Source organism: Bison bison, unplaced genomic scaffold, assembly GCF_000754665.1.
Source record: "Bison bison bison isolate TAMUID 2011002044 unplaced genomic scaffold, Bison_UMD1.0 scf7180017864492, whole genome shotgun sequence".
NCBI classification, from domain to species: domain Eukaryota; kingdom Metazoa; phylum Chordata; class Mammalia; order Artiodactyla; family Bovidae; genus Bison; species Bison bison.
The window spans coordinates 6151884-6164210 of record NW_011495051.1 but is presented as its reverse complement, the minus strand read 5'-3'; the positions used below and the strand labels follow the sequence as shown (position 1 = coordinate 6164210).

General features: G+C 45.8%; 1 protein-coding gene across 1 annotated transcript in view; it reads right to left on the bottom strand.

Moving 5' to 3' along the window:
• FBN3 (fibrillin 3) overlaps positions 1 to 12327 on the bottom strand; it is a 128390-nt gene that overhangs the window by 23311 nt on the left and 92752 nt on the right. The window contains exons 47-50 of the mRNA XM_010828478.1: positions 11980 to 12105; positions 7297 to 7422; positions 6774 to 6923; positions 3508 to 3579 (exon numbers count right to left, since the gene is read on the bottom strand). Coding sequence (XP_010826780.1) covers positions 3508 to 3579; positions 6774 to 6923; positions 7297 to 7422; positions 11980 to 12105 — 474 coding nt within the window. The remainder of the gene's footprint in view (positions 1 to 3507; positions 3580 to 6773; positions 6924 to 7296; positions 7423 to 11979; positions 12106 to 12327) is intronic.

The window sequence follows — 12327 nt, the reverse complement described above, 5'->3', positions numbered from 1 at the left end:
TGTGTCCACAAGCGAGCCTTCAATTGAAAAATTCTGCCGTGGCTAACCTAGAACTGCTGACAGCAGAAAGAAATCAGAATGTGAGAGGGAAGGCAGAAGGGGAGAGGGCATCTTTCTCAACAAAAGTGCACATTGGCTGTGACCTAGCACATTTGTGTGTGTGTGTGTGTGTGTGCGTGTGTGTGCAAGACTGCTATTCCGGGGTCTCTGGAATGAAGCAGCCCCATGTGTCAGCAGGAGGTTGCATGAGAGGACCTGCGATGACATTTAGCAAGAGACCAGAAACATCAAAGGAGGAATGGATGACAAAATGTGGTCTCTCCAGACCTCCCTGGTGGTCCAGTCATTAAGACTCTGTGCTCCCACTGCAGGGACCACAGGTTCGATCCCTGGTCAGGGAAGAGCCTGCATGCCACATGGTCAAAAAAAATGTTGCTATTTTACCACCACAATATTGTAAAGTAATTATCCTCTAATTTTTTAAAAAAGGATAAAAAATGTGGTCTTTTCATACAAGAGAATACGATTCAGCCTGAAAAAGGGGTGAAGCACTGACACTCACTACAATGTGGTTGAACCTTGAAAACATGAAGCTTAATGAGAGAAACCAGTCCCCACAGAACAAACACCGTATGATACCATTTATATGAAATGTCCAGAACAGACACATCCAAAGAGACAGAAAGCAGACTAGTGGTTGCTGGGGGCCTGGGGGAAGAGAGAATGAGGAATGATTGTTTATAGGGACGGAGTTTCTTTTTGTGTGCAATGGAACGCTCTAAACTTGAATTGAAGTGATGGAGCACAACTCTGAGAATATACGAAAACCCACTGAACTGTGCACTTTTTCTTTTTCCCTTTGACCACACCTCATAGCATGTGGAACTTTCTAGACTAGGGATCAAACCCATGCCCCCTTCAGTGGAAGGACAGAGCCTTAAACCCTGGACCACCAAGGAAGCCCCTGAACTGTGCACTTTTGATGGGTGAAGTGTATGGTGTGTGAATTATATCTCAGGAGAGCTGTTGTTTTATTTATATGAGATCCTGGAATCTGCCTAAGTGTCCATCCACGGGGAACTGACTTATGACCTGGGATGTGTCCATACTTGGAATACTACAAAGTAGGATGTAGGAGGAAGCAGTCCTGTGTGTAGTAGCCTGGCTGGTTCTTCATGACTCTTTTCTGGGGGGAAAAAGAAAGGTTGTTGTTTTTTTTTTTGTCCTACAGACAATATGTGGGAAAGCATAGGATTTATGTCCAACTCCCAGAAAATAATGCCATACCTTTTCAATGGGGGGAACCTCAATATGTGTTTAAATGCATGAAGAAGGCACTAGAAAGAAGTACTCCAGGAATAAAGCACGAGTTGTATCTCAATAAAGCTGTTGTTTATAAAGAAGAACCTGGAATCAGCCTAAGAGTCCACTGGGGGACTGATTTACGACCTTGAACCCTTGAGAGAGGGGGAAAGAGACTGAGATTTGAAGGGGTGGCTGGAAGGGAATCAGATCTCATCTGCTCTGTTCCAATTGTTGAAAGTAAGGAGAGGGACTTCCCTGGTGGTCCAGGGGCTAAAACTCCAAGCTCCCAATGCAGGGGCCAGGGTTCCATCCCTGGTCAGGGAATGGCTCTAGCATGCTGCAACAAAGAGCGAAGATCCTGTGTGCCACGACTAAGACCCAGTGCAGCCAAATTAATTACTTAATTAATTTTTTAAAAAAGGAAATAAGGAGAATACATCCATGGGATGAAGACAACTGAAAGTAGGTTCATCAATTAAATACCGCACAGCTGAAATTTGGCATTCAGGTACAAGATCTCATTTAACTTACACTGTACAAGACCTCATTTAACTTTGATCCATGCTGCAACATGGGTAAATCTTGGGAACATTATGCTGAGTGAAATAAGCCAGACATATAATAAAAGGACTCTTGAGAGTCCTGTGGATTGCAAGGAGATCAAACCAGTCAATCTTGAAGGAAGTTCAGTTCAGTTCAGTCACTGAGTCGTGTCCGACTCTTTGCGACCCCATGGACTGCAGTATGCCAGGCTTCCCTGTCCATCATCAACTCCCAGAGACAACTCAAACTCATGTCCATCAAGTCAGTGATGCCATCCAACCATCTCATCCTCTGTCGTCCCCTTCTCCTCCCGCCTTCAATCTTTCTCAGCATCAGGGTCTTTTCCAATGAGTCAGTTCTTCCAATCAGGTGGCCAAAGTATTGGAGTTTCAGCTTCAGCATCAGTCCTTCTAATGAATACTCAGGACTGATTTTCATGGCAAATAGATGGGGAAACAATGGAAACAGTGAGAGACTTTATTTTCTTGGGCTCCAAAATCACTGCAGATGGTGACTGCAGCCATGAAATTAAGACACTTCCTCCTTGGAAGAAAAGCTATGAGACAGCATATTAAAAAGCGAGACATTACTTTGCCAATAAAGGTCCATCTAGTCAAAGCTATGGTTTTTCCAGTAGTCATGTACAGATGTGAGAGTTGGACTATAAAGAAAACTGAGCACCGAAGAATTGATGCTTTTGAACTGTGGTGTTGGAGAAGACTCTTGAGAGTCTCTTGGACTGCAAGGAGATCCAACCAGCCAATCCTAAAGGAAATCTTGAAGGAAATCAATCCTGAACATTCAATGGAAGGACTGATGCTGAAGCTGAAGCTGCAGTACTTTGGCCACCTGATGCAAAGAGCCGACTCATTGGAAAATACTCTGATGCTGGGAAAGATTGAAGGCAGGAGGAAATGGGGCAACAGAGTATGAGGTGGTTGGATAGTATCACCAACTCAATGGACATGAGTTTGAGCAAACTCCAGGAGATAGCAGAGGACAGGGAAGCCTGGTGTGCTGCAGTCCATGGGGTAGCAAAGAATCGGACACAAAACTTAGCGACTGAACAACAGCAGCAAACAAAAAGGACAAATACCGTATGATTCTGTTTCTGTGACATAAAATTTATGGAGACCACAGTTCTCCATAAATTGTGGGCCTCCACCACAGACCTCCACCACAGTTTGAAAGTAGAATGGGGGTTCCCAGGAGCTGGGGGAAGGGGTGGGGAGTCAGTGTTTATGGGAACAGAGTTTCAGTAGGGGAAGATGACAAAGTTCTGGGGATGAATGGTGGGGATGGTTGCACGATGGTGTGAATCTGTTTATTGTTACGAATTGGACACTTAAAAATGGTTAAAATGGCCAATTTTCTGTTATGGGTATTTTAACAGAATGTTTAAAAATGAAGAACAATTTACTAAAAATACTCTCTGCTTTAATTAAAAAAAAAAGAAAAAAAAAAAGGAAAAAAAAGGAGCAGGATTGAGGGGCAGGATTCCTGGCCGAGGGAGATGGAAGAGCGAGGGTGTGGGGTAGAGGAGAATGGAAGGGAAAGAGTTGTGGGGGAGGGGAAAAGAGGGGGCAGGGCTCAGGGCACAGAGTGACCAGGGGCTCCAGGCAGTGGCAGGGGGGAGAAGGGGGCATGGAGGTCACTCACCAAGGGGCTTCCCTGTGTGGATGTCGATGACGAACCCGGGAACCTGGTTTCCACACAGGATCTGGTAATCCACTGTGCAAAGGAAAACAGGGGAGTGGGGGCTGGGGCTGCAGCCCTGCTAGGAGGACCCCTCCTCTTGTCTCTCTGATCACCTGGTCCATCCCTGTAGCCCGGTGCTCACCTGGCCTCTGATAACTCCCTCCACCCTGAACAGCACTGGGAGGGTTACAGGCCCCTGTGCAGTGTGATCTTCCAACATGTAGGCAACTCTCTTCTCTCTGTGAGTGCCACCAGCCACACCCCACCACCCTCACCATAAAATGCAGACTCTATAGTCTGGACCTCCAGACCTTCCTCTCTCCCTCAGTCTCACCTTTCTGCCAACAGGAACTCTTGCCCTCCTGTTACCCTGATTTCATTACACATCTGGATATTCCTGCTGTTACGCTACCACAACTTTGCACATACTGTTCCCTTTGCTGTTCTCTAGCACAGTCTGCTTCAGCCTTGAGGACTCAGGGCAGCTCATCACTCTGGCCATGGACAGAGGATGATACTGTCCTTTGGCTCCCCCAGGCAATTCGTTGTTGCTGTTGTTGTTCAGTCACTAAGTCACGTCCAACTCTTTGTAGCCCCCTGAACTGCAGCCCACCAGGCTCCTCTGTCCATGGGGTTTCCCAGGAGAAAATACTGGAGTGGCTTGCCATTTCCTCCTCCAGGGGATCTTCCCAACCCAGGGATTGAACCCATGTCTCCTGCATTGGCAGGCAGATTCTTTACCACTGAGCCAGCTAGGAAGTCCCCTGGGCAATTCACTCTCTAATTATATCCCACTGCTGACACCAAAATTTTGCTTACCTGACCTCAGTCCCCAGGTGGGTGTGTGTCCCTGGACCCACGTGACAGACATTATCAGGCATTAGGTCGGTGCCCCCTTTCCCCAGGTCCCTGCCCTGCCCCTCACTCACTCTTCTGCCTGCATCATGATGGGACATGATGGCCATTGAGCCTAGTGTGGACTTCCGCCTCATCGGTATTCGACCTGCAGCTCAGATTCAGGTGCACACAATTCAGGCAGGTACCCGAGTCCCAGCACATAATCTGCGACTGACGTTTGATCTATTTTGATGATCTCATGACCAGACTTGGCCGTCTGCAGTTTCCTCCCAGACTGCACAGCTTGGGTCTACCATATTCTTATTTTCTAGAACTCAGAACAGGGTCTGGCACCCAGAGATACCCAATAATGACCCCCTCCCCACTCCATTGTGTTGGGTTGAACAATGACCCTCCCACCCCCAAAGTTCCTGTCCACCCAGACTTTCTGGGACCTTTTTTGGAAATAGGATCTTTGCAGAGTTAATCAAGTTGAGGTGATCCTAGATCAGGGTAGCCCTAATGCAATGACTGGGCTTCCCTGGTAGCTTAGATGGTAAAGAATCTGCCTGCAATGCAGGAGACGTGGGTTCAATCCCTGGGTCAGGAAGACCCCCTGGAGAAGGCAGTGGCTACCTATTCCAGTATTCTTGACTGGAGATTCCCATGGACAGAGAAGTCTGGTGGGCTACAGTCCATGGGGTCTCAAAGAGTCAGACATGACTGAGTGGCTAGGCCCACACACAGTGCAATGACTGGTGTCCTTATAAGAAAAGGAGAGATGGGTGGAGACATGAGGAGAGGTCATGTGAGCTGAAGGCAGAGACAGGGATGATGCAGGTACAAGCCAAGCAACACCAAAGAAGCCACCAGAGGATGGACAAGGCAAAAAGGAATTCTGCCCTCGAGCCTCTGGGGAAGAATAACGCTGCTCACACCTTCACTTCTGACTTCTAGCCTCCATGACTGTGAGAAAATACATTTCTGTTTGTTTGGTTGGTTGCTTTTGGCCACACTGGGCAGGATGTGGGATCTTAGTTCCCTGATCAGGGATTGAACCCACCACCCCTGCAATAGGAGCATGGAGTTTTAACCACTGGACTGCCAGGGAAGTCCCCCATATTATTCTTTTTTTAAAGCCACCAAGTCTGTGGTATTTGTTGCCACAACCCTAGGGAACTCATTGTCTCAGTTCAGGCTGCTATAAGGAAATACCATGGACAGTGTGGCTTCAATAACAAACATTTACTTCTCATAATTCTGCAGGCTGCAAAGTTGAAGGTCAAGGCACCGGCAGATCTGGTGTCTGGTGAGAAGTCTTCCTATCTGTCTTCCTGCTGTGTCTTCACATGGCAAACACAGAGCAACTCTTGTGTCTCTTCTTATAAGGGCACTACTCCCATTTAGAGGGCTCCATCCACATGACCTAATTAACTCCCAAAGGCACCACCTCCAAACACTATTATTACACTGAGGGTTAGGGCTTCAACATATGAAGTCTGGGATGAGGGACACAAGCATTCATTCCATAGCACTAATACGCTTGTCAAACCAGTCAATCCTAAAGGAAATCAACCCTGAATATTCATTGGAATGACTGATGCTGAAGCTCCAATACTTTGGCCACCTGATGGGAAGAGCCAACTCACTGGAAAAGACCCAGATGCTAGGAAAGATTGAGGGCAGGAGGAGAAGGCAGCGACAGAGGATGAGATGGTTGGATGGCATCACTGACTCAATGGACGAGTTTGGGCAAACTCTGGGAGATAGTGGAGGACAGGGGAGGCTGGTGTGCTGCAGCTCATGGGGTTGAAGATTCAGACATGATTGAGAGACTGAACAATACACTTTAATCTTCGGCTGCTCTCTCTGGTGGGCACTCCATTCCTGCAGCTCTTTCTGATGCCCAGCTGGCTGATAAGTTTTTCTAATAGAGCTCACCCCTACTGCTCAGTCCTTCTTTTAGGGTTTTTCTCCTGCTGTCCCCTGCCTGGAACACCCTTCTTCATCCCAATCGACATTTCTGTAATCCTTTCCAGAGCTTCTGTGAGCTCGCTACTTTCCCAGTTCATGGGGCCGTGGTGTCTCTGACCACTTCTGTTTTTCGCTCTTGGCCCCACGCATTCACTGACACCCCTCCACCCCTAGATAATCTGTGAGTCTTCAAAGTTCTTTAACCCAGATGAAAGCCTTGCTGATCCACCCTGAATTCCACAAGTCTGCAAAATCAGGATGCATTGATTTTCCCCATACACTGATCGGGATGGAATTTCAACTCTTTGGCTCTAATCAAAACAACGACTCATCCAGGAGTCCTAAGTGCAGCAGACTGCCTTAAACACTGCCCTGAAAAGGGCCAGACTGAAAGAAGGCGGGGGAGGGGCACTCACGACTGGCGGGGGTCGGGCAGGCCTCACAGGGTCTATTCCAGGCCTGGCCAATGTTGTAGGAACAGCAGCACATCTTCCGGGTCACGTTAAAGGCCAGCTCATTCTGACATGTGCTGTTGTAATGCCGGAAGCAGACGCTCTTCCTCATGTCTGCAGTTGGGTTGGGGAGAAGGATGTAGGTAAGACACACCAGAGGAAGACAGCCAGAGAGGCAGAAGCTCATTCACAAATCCATTTGAAAACCACTGGCTTGACTTCTCTGAGGCAACACACAGAAGAGTGCCATTCACATGTTGACCTTTCTTGGGCAGTGCACAACCTGGACAACCATTCATGGCAGCCCTGAGCCTGCAGCCTTGTTCACTGCTGCCTAGCAGCGTTTCAAATACACTCACCCTTCATCTCTCCCCCAACAAACATGCCTCTCCACACTCTTTCAAGGGTTGGAGACTTCCAGAAGCCCCTCCCATAGGCTAGTGCTTTTTTCACAACTACTGGTCTCTCTCATCATCATACTTCATACCCATGCAGTTATTGCCACCGTTGACTTGCAGGTATTCCATAGGGCAGACACAAGTGTAGTTCCCCAGAGTGTTATAGCAGGTTCCAGGGCCACAGATGCCTGAGTGTGCAGAGCATTCGTCGATGTCTGCAAGGGAGGGAGGAATTGTCTGTATCCAGGAATCATCTGGATAACTCCCCACCCCAGGTCTGCCAGAACCACTTTACTATGTGCTTGAGTCTAGTTTCAAGATCAGCTTCAAATGCACAGATATCTTAGTGATGTGGAAAGACACAGCATGGTGTTAGGTGGGGAAAACAGTTTACTATGATCCCTGCTCTATTAAGAAAAAAGAAAAAATATGACCTGCTGCTGCTGCTGCTAAGTCGCTTCAGTCATGTCTGACTCTATGCGACCCCATAGACCGCAGCCCACAAGGCTCCCCCGTCCCTGAGATTCTCCAGGCAAGAACACTGGAGTGGGTTGCCATTTCCTTCTCCAGTGCATGAAAGTAAAAAGTGAAAGTGAAGTCGCTCAGTCGTGTCCGACTCTTAGCGACCCCATGGACTGCAGCCCAGAGCTTACAAATGAATGATATTATCACCAAGAGTGGGGCAATCCCGTGCTTCCCAGTGTGATGCAATAGGAAGCAAGAGTCCTTCGAATAAAATATTATTGAAAGAAAAAAGTTGATTCTCAATCAGATCAATCCCCTAGTCCAGAGGCAGCAAATTTTTTCTGCAAAGCAAATTGCTGCTTAGTTGCTTAGTCGTGTCTAATCCTTTTGTGACCCCATGGAATGTAGCCCACCAGGCTCCTCTGTCCATGGGATTCTCCAGGCAAGAATACTAGAGTGGGTTGCCTTTCCTTTTCCAGGGGATCTTCTCAACCCAGGGATCAAACCCATGTCTCTTCCATCTCCTGAACTGCAGGCAGATTCTTTACCACTAAGCCACCAGGGCTTCTTTTTTTTCGCATTGTCAGGCAACAATGGTGTCTGATGAGCTTTTCACACTGCCAAGGAGCGTGTAGGCAGCCAAAGACAATGAGTAAACAAATTAGCATGCTATGCTCTAATAAAACTTGATTTATGGCCATTGAAATGTGAGTTTCATGTCATTTTCATGTGGCTCAAAATATTATTCTTCTGATTTTTTTCCAATAATTTTTAAAAATGTAAAAAGCATTCCTAATGGCCTACACAAAAACAAGCAGTAGTTTATTTCACTAGGAGTGACATTTCCAAAAATGGCAGAGTAGGGAATGTTGAAGTTCTACTCCTCCACAAAAAGCAACTACAGAGCTGGGCAAAAACTGACAAAATTAACTTTTGATGAACTCTGGGACCCAGTCAAAAACTTACAAAACCAGGGAACCTGACATAGAGGATATACTAAAGAATCCACAGAATGAAAACTATTAAAACTATAAATGAGGTCAGCACAATTGCAGCATACAAGATCAACAAAACACTGACCAAGAAATTTCAGTTGTATTTCTGCACACTATCAAAAAGTAATTAAAAGTGAAATTAAGGAAATAATTCCAAAAAAAAATAAAAAAAAAAAGGAAATAATTCCACTTAGCATCCAAAAGATAAAATATTTAAGAGTAAGTGCAGCCCAAGAGGTAAAAGACTTGTACGCAGAAACCTATAAAACGCTCCTAAGAAAAATTAATAAGACCTAAGTAAATGGAAAAACATCCTGTAGACATGAATTAAAAGACTCATTATTGTTAAAATGTCAATACTCCCCAAAGTGATTTATAGATTCAATGTATTCTAATCAAAATCCCAATGACTTCTCTTTTTTTGGCAGAAATGGAAAAGCTGATCCTAAAACTCATATGGAATTGTAGGAAACCCCAAATAGCCAAAACAATCTTGAGAAAAGAAAAAAAAGTTGGAGGAGTCAGGCTTCTCCATTTCTAAAACTACTTACAATGCTACAGTAATCAAAAGAGTGTGGTACTGGTATAAGGATAGACCTATAAATCAGTGGAATAGAATTTAGAGCACAGAAATAAACCCAGACATCTATAGTCAATTGATTTTCAACAACACTATTCAATGGAGAAAAAAGAGGCTTCTCAACAAATGGTGCTGGGACGATTAGATATCCACATGCAAAAGAATGAAGTTGGATCCTACCTCATACCATACACAAAAATTAACTCAAAATACAAAACTCAAATTAACTCAAAATATAAAAAAAATTAATACAAAACTCAAATTAACTCAAAATACAAAAAATTAACTCAAAATACAAAGACCTAAACAGGGGAGGTAACACATAAAACCCTTGGAAGAAAACACAGAGGTAAATCTTAAAGACCTTGTATTTAGCAATAGATTCTTAGATACGACACCAAAAGCACAAACCAAAAAGCAAACAAAAAAACCCAGATAAGCTGGATTTCATAAAAATTTAAACCTATTGTGCATCAGTGACACTATCAAGAAAGTAAAACACAACCCACAGAATGGGAGAAACTCTTTGCAAATCACATAGGTGATGGGAGTTTTGTCCAGCATATATAAAGAACTCTTACAACTCAACAACAAAAAGACAAACAACCCAATTTCTAAATGGGCAAAAGGCCTGAAAGGACATTTTTTCCACAGAAGATACACAAATGGCCAATAAGCACATGAAAAGGTACTCAACCTCATTAGTCATTAGGGGAACACAAATCAAAACCATGAGATACCACCTCACACCCACTAGGATAATATTACTTTAAATGATGGAAAATAGCAAGTGTTGATAACAAACGTGGAGAAATTGGAACCCTCGTATGTTGCTGGTGAAAATGCAAAACGGTGCAGCTGCTGTGGAAAACGGTTTGGCAGTTCCTCAGAAAAGTCAAACACAGAATCACCATGTGACTTAGTGATTCTAGGAGTCAGATAAAATTTTCAACAAGGACTGGTTATAGAATTTGCCCAGCGCAAATGAAAACCCTTGTTTAAAGTATATGAAGAATTTCAAGATGGCAAGAGCAGAGCATTAAACTAAGTGGACAGGGCTGGGGAGTGGGGGCTTCGGAGTAGAGGGCCCTTGAGCCCGAAAGCTGGAAAGTACTGCAAGACTGCAGCCCTCAAGGGCACGAACTGACCCTGCAAGGCTCCACAGCCAAGGCCAACATTCAGGTTGAAATCTTTCTGCCCTGTGATAGTCAAAAAATGCAGCACACTGCCATATTTGATGACAGAAGTTTTCCCCTTTTCTTTTGATAGTCTATGGGATAGGAGAAGCAGGGAAGGATAAAATAATTTTCAAGCATTTGGGGTTCTGATTCTGGTTTGCCAGCTCCTACCTACACATACAAAGGAGCTTTCGAGCTTAGATCTCTCACAGCCTTCACCATTTCCTTGAGTCTCTAAAGCATGAGAAAACTCTTAAGTGTCCCTTGGATAGCAAGGAGACCAAACCAATCAATCCTAAAGGAAATCAACCCTGAATATTCATTAGAAGGACTGATGCTGAAGCTGAAGCTCCAATACTTTGGCCACATGATGCAAAGAGCTGGCTCATTGGAAAAGACCCTAATGCTGGAAAAGACTGAGGGCAGGAAGACAAGGGGGCAACAGAGGATGAGATGGTTGGATGGCATCATTGACTCAACGGACATGAGTTTGAGCAAACTCTGGGAGATAGAGAAGGAGAGGGGAAGCCTGGCGTGCTGCAGTCCATGGGGTTGCAAAGAGTAGGACATGACTGAGTGACTGAACAACTAAAGCGTGCTGCTCAGAGTGGACAGTCTGCTGTCCTAGTGTGCTGATGCTGGTGTCTGGTTGCATGCAGGTGCTCAGTTAATATTGCTGAAAAGAAAAAAAGGAATGGGTTGGTGGACAGATGGATGGATGAAGGAAGGAATTTGATACATTGTATGAAAACAGCTCAGGCTCAAGGATCAGGATGGCTGGGCCGGGACCCAGTTTCTATCACTTACTGGCTGGTTTTGTGGCTCAGACAGTAAAGAACCCACCTACAATACAGGAGACTGGGTTTGATCCCTGGGTCAGGAAGATCCCCTGGAGAAGGGAATAGTAACCCATTCCAAGTATTCTTGGCTGGAGAATCCCATGAACAGAGAGGAGCCTAGTGGGCTATAGTTGCTGAGTCAGACATGACTGAATGACTAACACTTTCACTTTCACCACTCAAGTGACTTAACTCCCTTAGTTTCTGAATCCGAAAAATGGGGTCATAGTAGGAACATCTCCCCCATGAGGCTGTTTTGGTAAATGAATGAATGGCAAGTGCTCAGCTCCGTGGTGATACTCAATTACAGACACCAATTAACTGTTGGTTGTTACTAAGATGCAAGAGAGGACCATAAGACAAATGATGCTTAAAGGAAAGGTGTGACTGCTCTTTAGGTGTCTGTTTCCTTCCTCTCTTAGCTCTGGGCCTTGGTCAGCTTTTGCCCTGAGGAAGGGCATGGTTGCTGAGATAAACCCAGATCAATTCTGAGTGGGAAGGAGGCTGGAGGTCAGGCAATGGGGAGATGGGGAAGAAGCAATGGAGCAGAGGGTAGATTGGGGCATTCCAAGGAAGCCTTCGCAGCCCTTCCAGTGGGCCCTGGGCAGCAAGGCAAGGGAGCAGACTCTGGAGTGGGGCATGTGAGCCCCCAGGCCCTGAAGAAGAGGTGAGGCTGGGCAGAAATGCAGGCAGGGAGGAGAGGGCTCAAACTCACCCTCACAGATGCGGGTATCCTCATTGAGGTGGTAGCCGGGTGGGCACTCGCACTGGAAGCTGCCAAAGGTGTTGACACAGTTGCCCCCCTGGCACAGCCCTGGCAGCTCCTGGCATTCGTCAATGTCTGTCAGGAAGTGAGGAAGCTGTGCTTGGAAGCTATACCCAAGCAGAGTACTTGGGGGACACCCATGCCTTCCCCTGGGACCTCCTGTTTCTTTAAGGACACCCAAGAGCTGTTGGATATTTAGAGGCTGTACCCAGACTCTCCTGGGTCAATGTCACTGTGAATTCATCCTCTTTCCCTTCATTGGATTGTCCATCCTCTCATCCATCCAACTATCCATCA